Source organism: Aegilops tauschii, chromosome 7 (assembly GCF_002575655.3).
Source record: "Aegilops tauschii subsp. strangulata cultivar AL8/78 chromosome 7, Aet v6.0, whole genome shotgun sequence".
NCBI classification, from domain to species: domain Eukaryota; kingdom Viridiplantae; phylum Streptophyta; class Magnoliopsida; order Poales; family Poaceae; genus Aegilops; species Aegilops tauschii.
In genome coordinates, this window is record NC_053041.3 from 7,375,222 (window position 1) to 7,391,427 (window position 16,206).

The 16,206-nt window shown below is 42.2% G+C and overlaps 1 protein-coding gene and 1 long non-coding RNA gene across 3 annotated transcripts; one reads left to right on the forward strand and one right to left on the reverse strand.

Moving 5' to 3' along the window:
- Positions 1-79: 79 nt before the first annotated feature.
- On the reverse strand, positions 80-4,302 carry LOC109765126 (uncharacterized). Its single transcript, XR_006666802.2, has 5 exons — positions 4,093-4,302; positions 3,835-3,995; positions 3,389-3,743; positions 902-1,157; positions 80-823 (listed from the first exon to the last, which is right to left on the reverse strand). It is a non-coding gene; the product is annotated as an uncharacterized lncRNA (long non-coding RNA).
- LOC109765122 (disease resistance protein RGA2) lies at positions 968-5,790 on the forward strand. 2 transcript variants are annotated; one of them, XM_020323902.4, is made up of 3 exons: positions 968-1,085; positions 1,389-5,189; positions 5,275-5,790. In XM_020323902.4, exon 2 carries the CDS (start codon positions 1,416-1,418, stop codon positions 5,127-5,129), a length of 3,714 nt encoding a protein of 1,237 aa, XP_020179491.1. In that variant the 5' UTR covers positions 968-1,085; positions 1,389-1,415; the 3' UTR covers positions 5,130-5,189; positions 5,275-5,790. The 2 variants fall into 2 exon arrangements, with proteins under 2 accessions (XP_020179491.1, XP_073359067.1); XM_073502966.1 differs by lacking the exon at positions 968-1,085 and having other exon boundaries at positions 1,380-5,189.
- The last annotated feature ends 10,416 nt before the right edge of the window (positions 5,791-16,206 follow it).

Here is a 16,206-nt window from a genome sequence, read left to right on the forward strand (position 1 = left end):
ATTGGATTTAGAATATACATCGCCATCATCGTAGAAAATGTAACCAAATTACAATGGCATAATGTTTCTAGGAAGCTTCCTGCGCCTTTCTCACAAAGTCCCAACTCCGGAGCAATTTCCAGTTGTTCTTGTGCTATATGCCTATTTTATGTAACTCCTTCATGTGTATCTTGACTCCACGGCCTAACGTTCAGACCGACTCACCTATGAAGATGTGACACATTATGAAGACACATATAGAACTCTGATGACCGTAAAATTGATCTATACCATACCTCATTGTGCAGCTGGAGAGAAATGCCGACAGAACCACAAAGAACCTTACAGAGTTCACTTGATCTATATCATACCTCATTGTGCATCTGAAAGTGAGGATGGGACAAATCTGGTTGGAAACTGATATTTGTTTCCTGTAGATATATTTGCCCTGCTGATGATTTATCTTACACTCCAGCTTCCCTTCATAATTTTAGTTTACTTACGTGCCCCAGCAACCGTTATTAGAACCAATTTTTTTTGGTGATGTAAACACTAGAAGAAGAAGATGCGCTAAACAAAAATCACAGGTAGAGAACCGAGTTTTTGTTTGGGCCTGAAAGAATTGATGCAGGTAATACATTCCACACAGAAATTCTACCTACTTATGAGATTTCTGGTTTTCAATTTGTCCTGGAGCAGTAGCCAATAAAAGAAGAAAAATTAAGTGTGAACAAAATTAAGTTATATAGCAAATGATAGATAGAAAACAATGTCTTGCCCATCCATGCTGAACCAGTCTTCGCAGCAGTTGGATGCATGTTATTCTTATCTCTTCGCGCATTGTCTGTCATGATGGTACAGACAATTGTTTATACATGCAAGTTGCAGAAAATTATAGAAATATTGAACACGGTACACGTACCAGTCATATACAGCTCTTGGATTCCTTGATCTTGTCTCCATTTGCCATTGTCCACTCTCCAACAACCGCACAATCCCACCCATACCAAGTAGCCTCAATGCGTGAGAGACCTGCATAGGGGTGGCAACGAACGAGCAGCAGTATAGTTCCTCTTTCACCAAAGATCAAATTGGGCGTTGTTGAGGTGAATGCCCTCCTCAATCCTTAATTACCTTGTTTTGCTGTTCAATCAGTTGTTCATCTTCTGTTTCTTTAGCTGTACAGAACATGAAAATTTTATGTGTATATATATCAAAAAGCATGAACAAGAGCTATGCAAGCTAAGTAATTGTGGAACTAAGAAATAAAGTAAATAGGAGGATTACAAGGTGGTAAGCCATGCTTTGAATCTAGGAGCACAATGTTTCCTGGCTCCATAAAAAGATAACAAGGTTGTTCGGTGTTCTGTCCATGCTTAATTGCTCTTCTATTCTTTCACATGCTGCAGTTTCCTATTCCTCCAATCTGCAAGATCATGGCAGAGTCGCTGCTTCTCCCTCTAGTGCGTGGTGTGGCCGGCAAGGCTGCAGACGCACTTGTTGAGACCGTGACCCGCATGTGTGGCCTCGACGACGACCGCCGAACGCTGGAGCGCCATCTGCTAGCCGTTGAGTGCAAGCTGGCGAATGCTGAGGAGATGAGTGAGACAAACGGATATGTCAAGAGCTGGATGAAGGAGCTCAAGTCTGTCGCCTACGAGGCCGACGACGTGCTTGACGACTTCCAGTATGAGGCGCTGCGCCGCCAGTCTAAGATTGGCAAGTCCACTACCCACAAGGTACTTGGCTACATCACGCGCCAAAGCCCGTTGCTCTTCCGTTTTGAAATGAGCAGGAAACTCAAGAACGTCCTCGAGAAGATCAATAAGTTGGTTGAGGAGATGAACAAGTTTGGACTGGAGAATTCTGTCCATAGGGGGAAGCGACAAAATCCTTGCCGGCAGACACACTCAAAACTGGATGACTGTACCAAAATATTTGGAAGAGATGATGATAAGACGGTGGTGGTGAAGCAACTGCTGGGCCTGCAAGATCAGCAAAAGGTGCAGGTGTTGCCCATCTTTGGGATGGGTGGTCTTGGCAAGACGACTCTTGCTAAGATGGTGTACAATGAACGAGAGGTCCACGAACATTTTCAGTTGAAGATGTGGCACTGTGTGTCAGTAAATTTTGATATTATTGACCTTGTGAAAGCCATAGCTGAATTGGCCACAAATGGAAGTTCTGCCATGCTTGGCAGCATCGAACTATTGCAGAAGAAACTTGATGAAGTCATTGGCCAGAAAAGGTTTTTACTTGTTCTTGATGATGTATGGAATGAAGATAAGAGGATATGGGAGGATGAGTTGAAGCCACTATTGTGTTCTGTTGGTGGACCAGGAAGTGTTATAGTGGTTACATGTCGAAGTAAACAAGTGGCCTCTATAATGTGCACTGTCAAGCCACACGAGCTAGCATTTTTGAGTGAAGAAGGCTCATGGGAATTGTTTTCAAACAGAGCATTTAGCAATGGTGTAGATGAGCAACCAGAGTTAGTCACCATCGGAAGGCGTATTGTGAATAAATGTGGGGGGTTGCCTCTTGCTCTCAAGACAATGGGCGGATTGCTGAGTTCAAAGCAAAAAGTACAGGAGTGGAAGGCCATCGAAGAAAGTAACATCGGGGATAATGATGGAGGAAAATATGAGGTCATGCCCATACTGAAGTTAAGCTACAAATACCTATCATCTGAAATGAAGCAATGTTTTGCATTCTGTGCAGTCTTTCCCAAGGATTATGAGATGGAGAAGGATAGGTTGATCCAACTATGGATGGCAAATGGTTTTATTCAAGAAGAGGGAATAATGGATTTAGTACAGAAAGGAGAATTCATTTTTGATGAGTTGGTTTGGAGGTCCTTCCTCCAAGATAAGAAAGTGGCGATCAAATCTGCAATCTATCATGGTGACACACAATATAAGACATTTGTATGTAAAATGCATGACCTAATGCATGATCTAGCAAAAAATGTCACGGATGAGTGTGCAAGTATAGAAGAATTGTCTCAGCAGAAAGCATTGTTAAAAGGTGTTTGTCACATGAAAACATCAAAGGCTGAATTCGAACGAATCAATGGGTTATGCAAAGGCAGAAAACTCCGCACTTTGTTAGCTCCTTCAGAATCATGGAAGGATTATAAATATAATTTTCCGAGCAAATCACACAAGGATATTAAGGAGTTGCAACAGGTATTGGCATCACTAAGGGCATTGAATTGCTCCCCTTCTCCAATTGTCATTTGCAAGGCCATAAATGGAAAACATTTACGGTATCTTGACCTCTCTGGGTCTGACATCGTTAGGTTGCCAGATTCAATATGTATGTTGTATAACCTGCAAACACTGAGGCTGATAGATTGCCAGAAGTTGCAGCAGTTAGCAGAAAACATGGCAAGATTGAGAAAGCTCACCCATCTTTATCTTTCTGGTTGTGGTAGTCTTAGAAGTATGTCTCCAAACTTTGGTCTATTGAACAACCTTCACATATTAACGACATTTGTAGTGGATACCGGAGATGGCCTTGGCATAGAGCAGCTCAAAGAATTACAACACCTTAGCAATAGGTTGGAACTGTTGAATTTGAGCAAGATAAAGAGTGGTGAGAATGCAAAAGAAGCCAATCTTAGTCAGAAGAAAAATATAAGTGAGTTGTTGTTCTCTTGGGACCAAGAAAGGTATGATAAGCCTAATGGTGTGGAAGAAGTGCTCCAGTGTTTAGAACCTCATAGTAATATCCAAAAGTTCGAGATACGTGGATATGGTGGCCTACAAATATCACAATGGATGAGAAAGCCTCAGATGTTTGACTCCTTGAGAGAACTCGCAATGTCCAACTGTCCAAGGTGCAAGAGTATACCTGTAATATGGCTCTCATTCTCTCTAGAGATTTTGTCCTTATATAACATGGATAACCTGACAACATTATGTAATAACCTTGATGTGGAAGGTGGAGGACGCATTACCCCTCTGCAAATTTTCCCAAGGTTGAAGAAGCTGTGTTTGATAAAGTTACTAAACCTGGAGATATGGGCAGAAAATAGTGTAGGAGAGTCTCAGATGTTTAAAAGTTTGGAAGAACTCGAAATGTTCGACTGCCCAAGATGCAGGAGTATACCTGTCATATGGTTCTCGGTCTCTCTGAAAATTTTGTCCTTGCAGAAGATGGATAACCTGACCACATTATGTAATAACCTTGATGTCAAAGCCGGAGGATGCATTACCCCTCTTCAAATTTTTCCAAGGTTGAAGAAGATGAGGTTAATTAGGTTACCAAGCCTAGAAATATGGGCAGAAAATAGTGTGGGAGAGCTTAGTGATAACCTGGTAACATTCCCGGTGCTTGAAGAGCTAGAGATCAAAAATTGCCCCAAGCTTGCAAGTATTCCAGTGATCCCCATCATCAACGACTTGAGCATAGTTGGGGTTCACAGTACTGCAGTCGGCTTAGTTTTCATGGGCATCCATTTGGGCTCCTGGCCATTTCTCGCCAGCTTAACTCTTGGGTCTCTAGAAGACATACCCATGTTGCCTCTAGAAGCCCAGCAAAGTCAAAGTCAAATGCCTCTTGAAAAACTTGAGCGTTTGTATCTGGAAGGCCCCAACAGCTTGGTCACAAGCTCCGGATTGTCCAGATCACAGCTTATGGTTTGGAAGTGCTTTTCGTTGGTGGAACAGCTGACGATTCACAGATGCAGCAATCTTGTCCGCTGGCCAACAGAGGAGCTACGGTGCTTGGATCGCCTCCGCTTTCTATGGATAAAAAAATGTGACAACCTGGAGGGAAAGACTTCATCATGTGAGGAGGAAACCCTTCCACTGTCCCTGGAGGAGCTGTTGATTAACGACTGCCATAGTGTGGTGACACTGCCTCCGAACCTTGGAAATCTGGCCAAGCTGAGGAGGCTCGGTTTGAGTCACTGCATACGCCTGAAAGCGCTGCCTGATGGGATGTGTGGCCTCATTTCTCTTAGGGATTTGGAGATTCATGGCTGTCCAGCTGTGGAGAAATTCCCACACGGTCTCCTTGAGAGGTTGCCAGCCCTCGAAAACATAAGCATATTTGAATGCCCGGAGTTGGGAAGACGATGCAGAGAAGATGGGGAGTATTTCCACTTGCTCACCTCTGTCCCACATAAATACATTGATTTTTGAGGAGGCGTCGTGAAATCCAGAAAAGCTGCGAAGTACATCGGTATACGGCTGAGTGCGCTGGTAAATAATCAATCTTGCTGCTGTCTAAATAACTTTTCCCGCATTAAATCCAGTGATAACATGCGATGAATCGACTTACCTGCAGGTGGGAATCTCTGAAGCAGGCAATGGTAGATCTGCCCCCATCTTGCTGCCGTCCTCCTCGGCATGCAGGGCGCAGAGGGGGGAGAGGAAGGTTGGCGCCGCGGCCTGAGGCAACCGCCGTCCTCGTCGCCAGGAATAGCGCACGCTGGGGGCGGCGTGTCGACGGCGGAGGCGTGGAGAAGAGGGGGCGAGATTTGCCTGCACCGACGACGACGGAGACTAGAGGAAGAAGCAGAGGACGCACGCTGTGGGCCGACAGATCAACCAGCAGCGGAGGATGTCATTACTTCTCCTCTCTTTGCCGAGGCCCTCTGCAACTAGTATTTCATTTTTCTAAAAACAATATGTACTAGTATTTCATACACAAGGCAGGAGTGACTCCAGCACTATGTGTACAGCATTGTAATTTCTGTGTAGATAATAACAAAGTCTGTGATGTAATATTACTAACCGGATCAATGATAGTGTGGTCCAGTGAACGCTAAGTACTGTAATAATCAGGCAGGCATACACACAACACACTGACTGATTGCGTACTGAGAGCGTGGATATGTATGCGTCGGCGAGCATCTTGCCGAGCCGGACCTGTGCCTGCGTGGTGAGATGCTTGATGTCTTTGGCGGTAGGGGAGCCCCATGGCGTCCACGTACTTGAGCTTCGGCAGCCGCACCGCCCTCTGCTCCTTCCTCATCACATCCAGACACATCCCCTGCCTCTGCCCTCTGCGCTGATGGAGGCGAGAGGATGCACGCCGTGGGCAGCAGAGGCACATTGGACCCATCACCAGCAGAGGGTTCAAGCCTGACTATAACTGAGGTCCTTGCTTGATCAAATATGGTTGAACAATGTTTATCTTCCGTCCCACAACTCTGTTGCACCACTAGGACCCGCTGATAATATCCTGGAAGTTAATATGGTTGCTTCATCTCTGCTAGCACTTCATGTTACTGCCTAGTGCTAGACTTTTGAGTGTGCATGTGTGGGGAGTTCTGAACATCTGCTTTGCTGCTCCAAACACTTCCAATTCTGGTTCGCAGCACATTGCCGATGCCAACTTGCTTAGTGTTGATCTCAGGATTTCAAGACCATCATCATGGCTGGGGCTCCAGAGGAACACGCCTGAATTCTTAATCTGAAGCGACGAAAGAAATGGTTTTGGGCACATGAGATTCGGCGGATGATAACATGGATTGCTCACGCGATGTACCTGCAGCTCGGGATTTCTGAAAGCCTACGCAGCATGAAGGAAGGAAGCAGCTTTAAAAGACTACTCTATCTGCAAGTCTTAACTATAATATATATAAGAAAAGGTGTTTAGCAATATGTGCCCAAGAAATAACTTTTTGAAAGTATTTTTAAAGGACTACTCTATCTGCATGTCTTAACTATAATATATATAAGAAACACTTCCAGTCCTTCGATATATTTACTTTCCAGTCAACATTGATAGCTTTTCATTTTTCAAAAGCCAGAAGCAGTATCACATACAACAAGTTCATTGCTTGAATCTATACAACGTAAGCTAGTTATGCAGATCGAAACTACAACACACACGATGATTCCTTGTAGAAAATTCGCCCGATGCAACTTCCACCGGCCGCTGGGCTTTTAGTCCACCTCATCGACTGTTCGATCTGCTACATCGTGCAAAATTCGTCCGAGAAATGTCGTCTGTATAGCACTGCTCTATGCGGATTAGCTTGATAGTGTTCTTGGGAAATTGAAGTAAACAATGTGCCAGCTTTCCGATGGGATTTTGTTTGAACTGCAAAGATGTTCTCTCGGCCACGAGCCCACGACAACAACAAATATTCGGAATTTAAGATACTGATTTAAGTGGAAGTTCAAATGACCTGCAGTTCATTTGTTAGAATATAGCTGGATACTTATACCTCTGTGAAGAAAAACTCACTCTGGGAAAATAGTTTCTTATGAATTACTCCTGATTCCAATGTATGTGTACAACAATGGTCTTACAAGGCTAAACTTTTCACACGACACATGACACAAAATCAAATGATTTTGTGAGTGAAAGCATAACATTTTCTTTGACTTGAACTTCATGTGCAAGATTTCTTGCCTACAACGTGGGTTGCATCCGAACGATCATTCACTCTAAAATCAGAATGTTGTGTGATTGCTAAGTTATTTTCAAAAATATCGAGATAGAAATATGATGCCATCAATCTATGTAATGTGAAATCCATTACCAAAATTTATAATGCACTCTCGCTAAGTAATGTATTTGCATGACAAAAGAGCTTATATTGACGTGGCTTGAGAAGTGAACATATATGGAAGTGTCATATGCTCAATCCTTTTTTTCATCCCTAGGTTCTGAATTCGCAGTTTAGGAATATGTTTTTATCATGTCGATGTTTTCGTTACTAAAATTTAGAAATAGAATTGATTGACGTGTTTTTCCTACATAAGTAAACAGTCCAGCACTACCTCTCTAGGAAAACTTTAGTACTTAGCATATCTAATTCATGCATCATTAATCATTTTATATGTTTTAAATGATAAAAATAAATATTGGAGTGTGCCTTTGCATGCTTTTTGCACCTTGTGGGGCTCCTACGAGGACATGGGTTGTTTCAAGGCTGGATAACATGGGAATAATTAGACCTGAAAGCATGGATTCCATGGCCTTTATAATTGTACCTTCTTTTGTGTGTGTAGATACTTAGAGTGGTGTTTAATAAAATCTTCGTTTCAGCCTGGATTTTTATTATTTCCAAAGCAAAGAATTTTTATTCCCCCACAAAGAAAAAAGAAATTTTCTTCCGCACAACAGCAACCTCGTACGGTGATTAGATGGATCCAATTCATATAATCTGCATAACAATTAGTGGCAACAACAGTCTGATCTTGTGTTTGCTCCTTCCTTGAGTTGAAATCTTTGAGAGCATGACATGATGAAGCATACTACCACCACGACTACTACAGAAAGCAGATGAATGGATGAATGGATGGATCACAGCTTCATCAGATTCGTTGCGCTGACTGAGAATCGAACCATAGACCTCGCTGGAACAGATTTGTTCGCACAACCACCGCGCCAGCAAGTGGGATATGGCAAACTACAACTCTTTACTTCTTTCATTCCTTGCCTCTCTCTTTTTCCTTTTTCTCGTTTTCCTTTTTTTTTTTCATTTTCCTTTTCTGTTTTTTCTTTCTTCTTCTTCTTGGTTTATTCCCTCATCTATTTGTTTCGGTTTTTTCTCTTTTCTTAAATGCATGAACCTTTTTCAAATCGATGGTGTTTTTGTTTTCAAAACCAATGAACTTATTTCTATTTTTTAGTGAACTATTTTAACAAATGATGATTTTTGTTCAAATTCGATGAACTTTTATCAAACCCGTTGTAACTTTTTTTTCAAATTCGATGAACTTTTTGCAAATTTGATTAAGAATTTAAAAATTCGATGAACTCTTTTTTAAATCCGATGAACTTTTTTGATAAGTTGATGAACTTTTTTGAAATTCGATGAAGTTTTTCCAAATCCGGTGAACTTTTTTTAAATTTGATGAAGAATTTTAAAATCCGATGAACTCTATTTTCTAATCCGATGAACTTTCTTAAAATTTGATGAACTTTTTTCAAATCTGTGAACTTTTTTCAAACTCATGGTCGCTTTCATTTGTTGTGAACTTTTTTTTACTAAATTTGTACACTTTTTTTCCATTTCATGAACTTTTGTTTTTGAATTTGTGAACTTATTTGAATACATGAACCTTTTTTACATTGGCCAACTTTTTTTTGCATGTTCTTCAACTATCCAATTTTTTATATTTTTTCCATACATTCACGTTTTTCATCAATGTTTTCCATACATTAACGTTTTTCATCAATGTTTTCGATGAACACTTTTATAAATTTGATGAACAGTTTTCAAATTTTATGAAATTTTTCAATTCCGATGAACTTTTTTTGAAAAGTGATTAACTTTTTTCAAATTTGATGAACGTTTAAAAAACTCGTTAAACTTTTTATCAAAATTGATGAACCCCTTTCTCAAATTCGATGGACGTTTTTAAAATTCAATTTTTTTCTTTTAAGAATTTGTGAACAATATTCAAATTTGATGAACTTTTTTGCAAAATCGATGAACTTTTAAAATAACAATAAACGTTTTCTTCCAAAATGAAGAAGTTTGTTCAAAATCACGATCTTTTTTCAAATAATTCAAAAAAAAAAAGGTGGTACAATAGATGAATGGTTCTGTTCAATAAAATAGCGCTGTGGCTTACTATTTATGTGTCTACCGCTGTTACTAAACATAAACAACAAGTAGCTCTCGTGTGGTTGGCTGCACCTGCACGCTAACACAGGAGGTGGTGAGTTCGAAGCTTGAAGAGAGCAATGCTTTTTTTCCTGCAGCGCCGTATAGGAGCTCCCGTTGTGCCCTGCTGAAAACAAGGTGTGGGCCTTGACTGACGTATGGGCCATTATGTCATGGTAAGGCTTCTGGCTTTTCAAGAGAGAGCAAGCCCACGCACGTGAACCGAAGGAACAAGCGACAGAGAAGTACTCCCTCCGTCCCATAATGTAAGATGTGTAGTGTCAAAAAACGTCTTACATTATGGGACAGAGGGAGTAATCTTTAGTCCCACATGGCTTAGCTTAATGTAACCACCCGAATTCATAAGCGCACCAGGCTGTTTAGGAGGCATGCCAAAAAGTGAGCACATCCACCCCAACCTGTGCGGTATTTTTTGCAAATTTTTATTTTCAATAACCTCAAAGAGTTTTCATTTATGTACGCCTGGTAAACAGTTCCTTTTATGTCAGTATGCCTGTTAAACAATTGTTTATCAAAAAAAATGCCTGTTAAACAATTCCTTTTATGTCATACACCTGGTAAATAATTCCTTTATTTAATTTCTCGTAAACTGGTATTTTAAACCTCAAACCTTATTTGGTATCTACTAGGTAAATGACCATTCTTTGCAATGGGGAATACGTATTCTAATGGTTCAACTTCAATCATGTTGAATATATGTGGTTAGGATCCTTACGCGCATCGCAGTAGATCACGTTTCCTCAACCCTCGCAGCCAACCTGTCTGTCTCCTTTACCTAGTCGGCCACTGGTGCTTCTTATTTCTGTTCCTCTCGTCGGCTGCGCCGCCGGTCCGCCTCATCCTCTATTGCCTAGCCATGAAGGTGTGATGGATCCTAGCCTTTGCCGACTGGAGGGCTTCGTTTTTAGATGTTTTTATGAGTTTTGTTAAGGTTTGTGTCCGAGACGAGACTGGACGGCTCTCTGGAGACACTACACCACGAAAAACTTTAAGGGCAATCAACTGCCGGGAAAAAGTTAAGAAGTTGGGCCACCTATACTGCCGGCAAAGCTTTAGATGCCGGGAAAAAAATTATAGGGTGTGCTATGTGCCGGGAATAATGAACTTACAAGGGCAGTCTATCCGCCGGCGTCTTTAGGGTCAGTCCACCTGCCCTGAAAAGTAAACGAGGGCGGATGCACTGCCGGTATGCACGTTGGCGGGGATTAAAAAATTCGGACCAAAAAAGCACGCGAGGCAGCCGCGGAGAAGCGAAAAGATAGAAGTCACTGGAAGCGCACGGCCGCACGCAGCCCTGATTTCTTTCCCCACATCCAGTCCCCACCTCTTCCCTTAGCGCCGCACTCACCAAGTCAACATCGATCCCCATCGCCGCGCACCGCCGCCGCCAAGTGCCGTCGCCTTGGATCCCCCACCCACGCCACCGCCCAGTGCCATCGCCCCCATCCCCTCCGTCCAGTACCGCGCCGCCCCCTCTCTCTTGTCGCTCCTCCTCTCCTCCGATCTGGATTTGGTGGGAGAGCGCCTGGTTGTCGCCCTACCTTCTCTACCCGTCGCCCCCCACCTCTCCTCCCTCCTGCTGTGCCTACCTTCATGAGCTCCGGCCTCTCCCCAGCCGGCGACGCCCCTTTCCTCCACAGCCAACAACAACCACTCGTCTCCGACAAGCCGCCGCGGCGTGCCCTCCTCCTCCTACTTGAGTCAGATCCGGCCACCCCGTCCTCGCAACCAGCATCCACCGCCCACCTGCATGCCTCGTCGTCATAGGACACCGCCAGGATTGTTGAGCCGCTGGTCCTTGTGACGTTGTTGAGGTGTTGTGTTGATTGGTTGCTTGCTGTTGGGGAGCATGGCATCTGGGAGCCAAATATCATTGGAGTATGGAGATTGGGTAAGCATACTTGAGCACTTGAAAAACACTACACCATGGCATCTGTACTCTGTACGCTACTCCCTCTACTCCTTTTCGTTCCTCTGTTCTGCTTCTTGCGAATAGTAACTGTATGTATGGTCCGGATAAAGTTTATTGTGAGAGTTTTTCTGCATTATAACTATATACTCCCTCCATAAACTAATATAAGAGTGTTTAGATCACTACTTTAGTATTCTAAACGCTCTTATATTAGTTTACGGAGGGAGTACTGAATATGCTCTGTTTTAGTCTCTCATTCCCTTTAAAATCAAATCCCCACCGCAGCCATATCTTAATCAATCAAATTAAATGTCATGTTTACAATTTCTGCAGTGCAAAAAGCCCTTTTGATTTTGGCGTCATTGCCTTAAAAACAATAATCATTCTAGTTGTTCTTCAGATATTTTGTTTGCAATTCTGCATATACAGGGAGCCAATAGAAGTGACAGAACATGTGCTTTTGTGGGTCTACTTTTCTTGGTTGTGCAGTAATTGATCGCTCAAGTAATTTGCTCTGATTAGAAGCTGCTACTGGCAAATGCCGATGTGGCTAGATGACATCGTGTCAATTGAGTTTGAGTCAACTAGCATAATGATTTTGCTATCAAATGCAGTTCTTTAGTTATACTTAATAACACGTTTTGTGCCCTGGTGTGTTTGTGAGATACTGAGGCGTCTTGCTTCTTTCATTGCGTAGCTAGCCTTTTCTCATAAAATTTACATGTGGGTGAACAAATTGACCAGAATACTATGTGCCATAGATTCACATTTTCTCCTAACAGACTTATACTTGGCACTATGATCTTTGTAGAGAAAACCTTGGTGGGTCCGAAGCTGTCCAGATGCATTGTGATTGATGGTTGAGATATGGTGCAAAACGGAATGGAAATAAACTTCTTGTGCTTGCAGGGAGCGGAAGCGGATGTGATCGGGGGTCACCGTCAAGAGAGTGCTTCCTTAGCATTTGCGTGAACTATGGTTTGGACCCTCAACAATGCAAAGCTTCTTTATTTGGAAAATCAGTGTATATACAATAGATGAATCATTTGAGTACTTCTGTGGCATGGTTTGAGATCTTCTGTAGTCCAGAGTGATCTTGCATTTCTTTGCCTGCATAGAATCCACTTCCTCGCCACATTTTCCATTTTCCCAGATGCATAGAAGGTAATCTGTGTCACTTTTCTCCATCTCCATTGCTTAATGCTCATTTCTTTAAATTAGTGCAACTAAGTGGACCATCTTTTAGTAATGGGTGTGTGTGTTCTCATTCCAGTAAATAAATATTAAGCAATTACATTTGAGATGACTAGGCCTTATATCTGATTCACGCAAACAATTAAATGCATGTTAAATGTAAAAGCCACATTTTAAAGTGCTAAGAGCATTGTTTGTTTATAATCTGGTATTTGTTCTGTAATCTACTATCTGGTTGAAGCTATGGAGTCTAGTGAGCAGGTTATGCTTTATTAAATACTTCTGATATGTGGTAATTGGTTTTGCTTCTTTTTTCAGGTCTGCTTTCGCACCCCACAAGTTTATAGATGTATGTTTTGTGAGCTAAAATGACCTATTGGTAGAATCTAACTCGGTTTTTGGATTTTAATATCTATCTGATGAAGTAGCACTCTAGGATAGTATCAGTTTCTAACTGAAACTAGATGTTATATTTGGTGATATTATACTAGAGACATGAACCTACAAATGTATGTATGTATACACGATGGATTGTTGTCCTTTTGGCTGTGATGTAGTACTGGACTTGTCAACCTGTATGTATGTTGTGATGCAGTACTAGACTCGTGAACCTACAAATGTATACATATGTATGTATGCATGCAGACATGATGTATTTTTGAGATATATATTATGATGCAACTTTAATTAGTCGACATGTGTGATTTTCCGTATATACATTGTATTCTAGATTATGGTATAAAATCGGGTGGAGAGAAATGATAGGTTGAATTCCATGGTAATTTGTGCGTTGGCAGTGTACATAATTAAGGGCACATTCACTGCCAGGAATTCTTCTATCTGCCCTGTATTGTCAGTTTGCCGGGAAAATTCTATTTGCCGGGAATAGTTCTAACTACCGGCAAAAGTTTTAGCAATGTAGGTCAGAGGAACTGCCGGGGTTTCTTGTAACTGCCGGGAATTATATTTCCCGACAGGACTTTCAAGGGCAGTTCGTATTTGCCGGCAACAGGCATTACCGGCAGATTTTTTTGCCTCCACTAGCTAGTTTTGCCGGCAGATAAGGCGACCCCTTAATTTTTGTCATGGTGTAGTGAGATGGAATAAGGTTCTCCTCGTGTAGCCCCCGTTCTAGCGGTGCTTCTAGCATCGTTGGAGGGTGTGTGTGTGGAGGTTTGTCTCCGCCGAATCTCATAGGATTCGGTTGGCGTTTGACTTTGGTGGATCCAGTGGATCGGGTCTTATTTCGTCAGTGATAGTGTGTCTATAGGTTGGATCATTCCGATCTATCTTTCTCTTCATCGACGATGGTTGGTACCGGTGAGCTGGTCCTATAGGCCCTTGGCACGACGACTTCCCGACTATTTACTACAACAATATTTACATGGCTCCAGTGAGGGAGCGCTGATGATGGCGGCACGCCTTCGGCTCGCTCTAGTGTTTGTAGTTGTCGTTAGGTGGTCTACGGACCTGGATGTACTTTTTAGTTCTGGTGTTCATTTACTACTTTGACAGTTGATGAATAGATCGGAAGATTCCCCCCCCCCCCCCCCCCCCCCCCCAAAAAAAAGGATCCTTATGCGCAATAAACAACATCGTCGGGTTATTTTAGTTTTAAATCACTCTTCTTCTTCTTCCCAGTCCATGCTCACCACCGCTGTTAATGGTACGTCCCTCTCATACAATGTAGCTTGAGGCGAGTCGTCCATTTGTTTCTGCACATCCATGAGTTTCTGCTGCCCGAGTCGCACTATTTTTCGGGCCTTAGTGAAATACTCTGGGTACTCGGCTTTCGGTGCTATTCCTGTAGTGGATACACTACATGTAGTCTCTACTCAACTCTCAAGGGGCATTTTCAATCCAGTAGTTCACTGCAGCTAGCTGTAGGGGTCTCAGGTTTGTAGTAAAGTGCATTTGCATCAATTAATTAGTTACTGCTATAGTGTAGTACCGTCCCAACAAATGGGGGTATTGGGTCGATCCGACCATAACCACCATGAACATGAATACAGGAAATCCGGCAAGCAAATGGGGGAAAAGAAATGAAATGGCAAACAGGTGCACATAAAAATCATAGAACAATTTGGGGCTGTTACCCCATTGAGAACATCAACATCACATGGATTTTTGTGACACAGTCCAAGATTGTTGTGGACAAGCAAAGACGACGCTTCGGTCAATCAACAACCATGAAACTTGTGAGCCGTTAGATCTAGGAGGACGGTTGGGATGGGCCTAGATCCGTTTGCTAAAGCCAACTATTAGGGGTCGCTCCCGATTTTGTAGTTGTAGTTGGAATAAAAATAAAAAACTTAACCTAACCTACCCGTGTCGCGCAACTGTTGTAGTATTTCAGCGAAACTTGTATTATTGCGGGTCGCTCCCGATTTTGTAGTTGTATAGTTGGAATAATAATAAAAAAAAACTTAAAAACCTAACCTACCCGTGTCGCCTAAGTGTTGTAGTATTTGGATGAAACTTGTATGTATTTTCTTGTAAGCAAGGTCGACAAAGCTTCTAGTCCGTGGTATTGCATGGATGCAGCAAATAATGCACTAGCTGTAGATGGAACTACATGTATAAAAGTGCAGGTAAATAGATTATTAAAATAAATTGCAGACAGCGTCTTCGGCTCCGGCCTGTTTTTAAATTATAAGGTAGAACGTGATCTACCTTTCATTTCAAAAAAAAAAGCAGACAGCAAAGATATATTATCGACTGGACATGTCAAGGAGCGGCGCATTATTTCTACCGTTGGCTCATCTGAGAGCAACACAATGGTGATCATGACGAGGTTTGGCGGTGGTTTTCCTCTTCGAAAGAGACCCGGAGAAGAATTCAGGCTTCTGCTTCATCTCTTTCTCCGTCTCGTGTGGTTTCTCTTGTGGCAGCGGCGATTAAATTCTGAATAGTATAACCTCGCACCGAGACAAGGTGCACCGGCCCTCGCATGCAACGCCAATTCGTTTCTGATGATTACGAAGACATTGGTGACGACGCCAGCGTATTTTCCGACCAAAGGTGCATCCATCTTAGCTAGCATGCATAAATAGAAGTCAACCATGTGTAGAATTAAATATACTTAACCATTAGCACACAAATGCTCTAAATACACCGGCGTAAGTGGGGCGAAAGCTTTTTTCGGCAAGTAACAATGTATTCTTGATTTGTATAAGCAACAGCCCTTGATTAACCATAAGCCTAGACGTATGCATATGCAACAGCCCTTGATTAACCAAATATTCTTGATTAACCATAAGCCGCCGCCCTGGAGGTTATTTTATGACACGGCCGGAGTTATGACGTTATGTTATGCTCTAAATTTCCCTGCTCACCTAACTAATCTTGCTTGAATAGCTGCTTATTATATTGGACAACATTCATAAAAAGAAAGATGCTACTAGCTGACTGAACAAAATCGTTCTTTCCATGCTGCAAGCATGGGATGGTGATGATGACAAGTGCATTTTAAGACCTAATTAAGCTTTATCATCTTGTAGTAGCAGCTGATTTTTCTCAC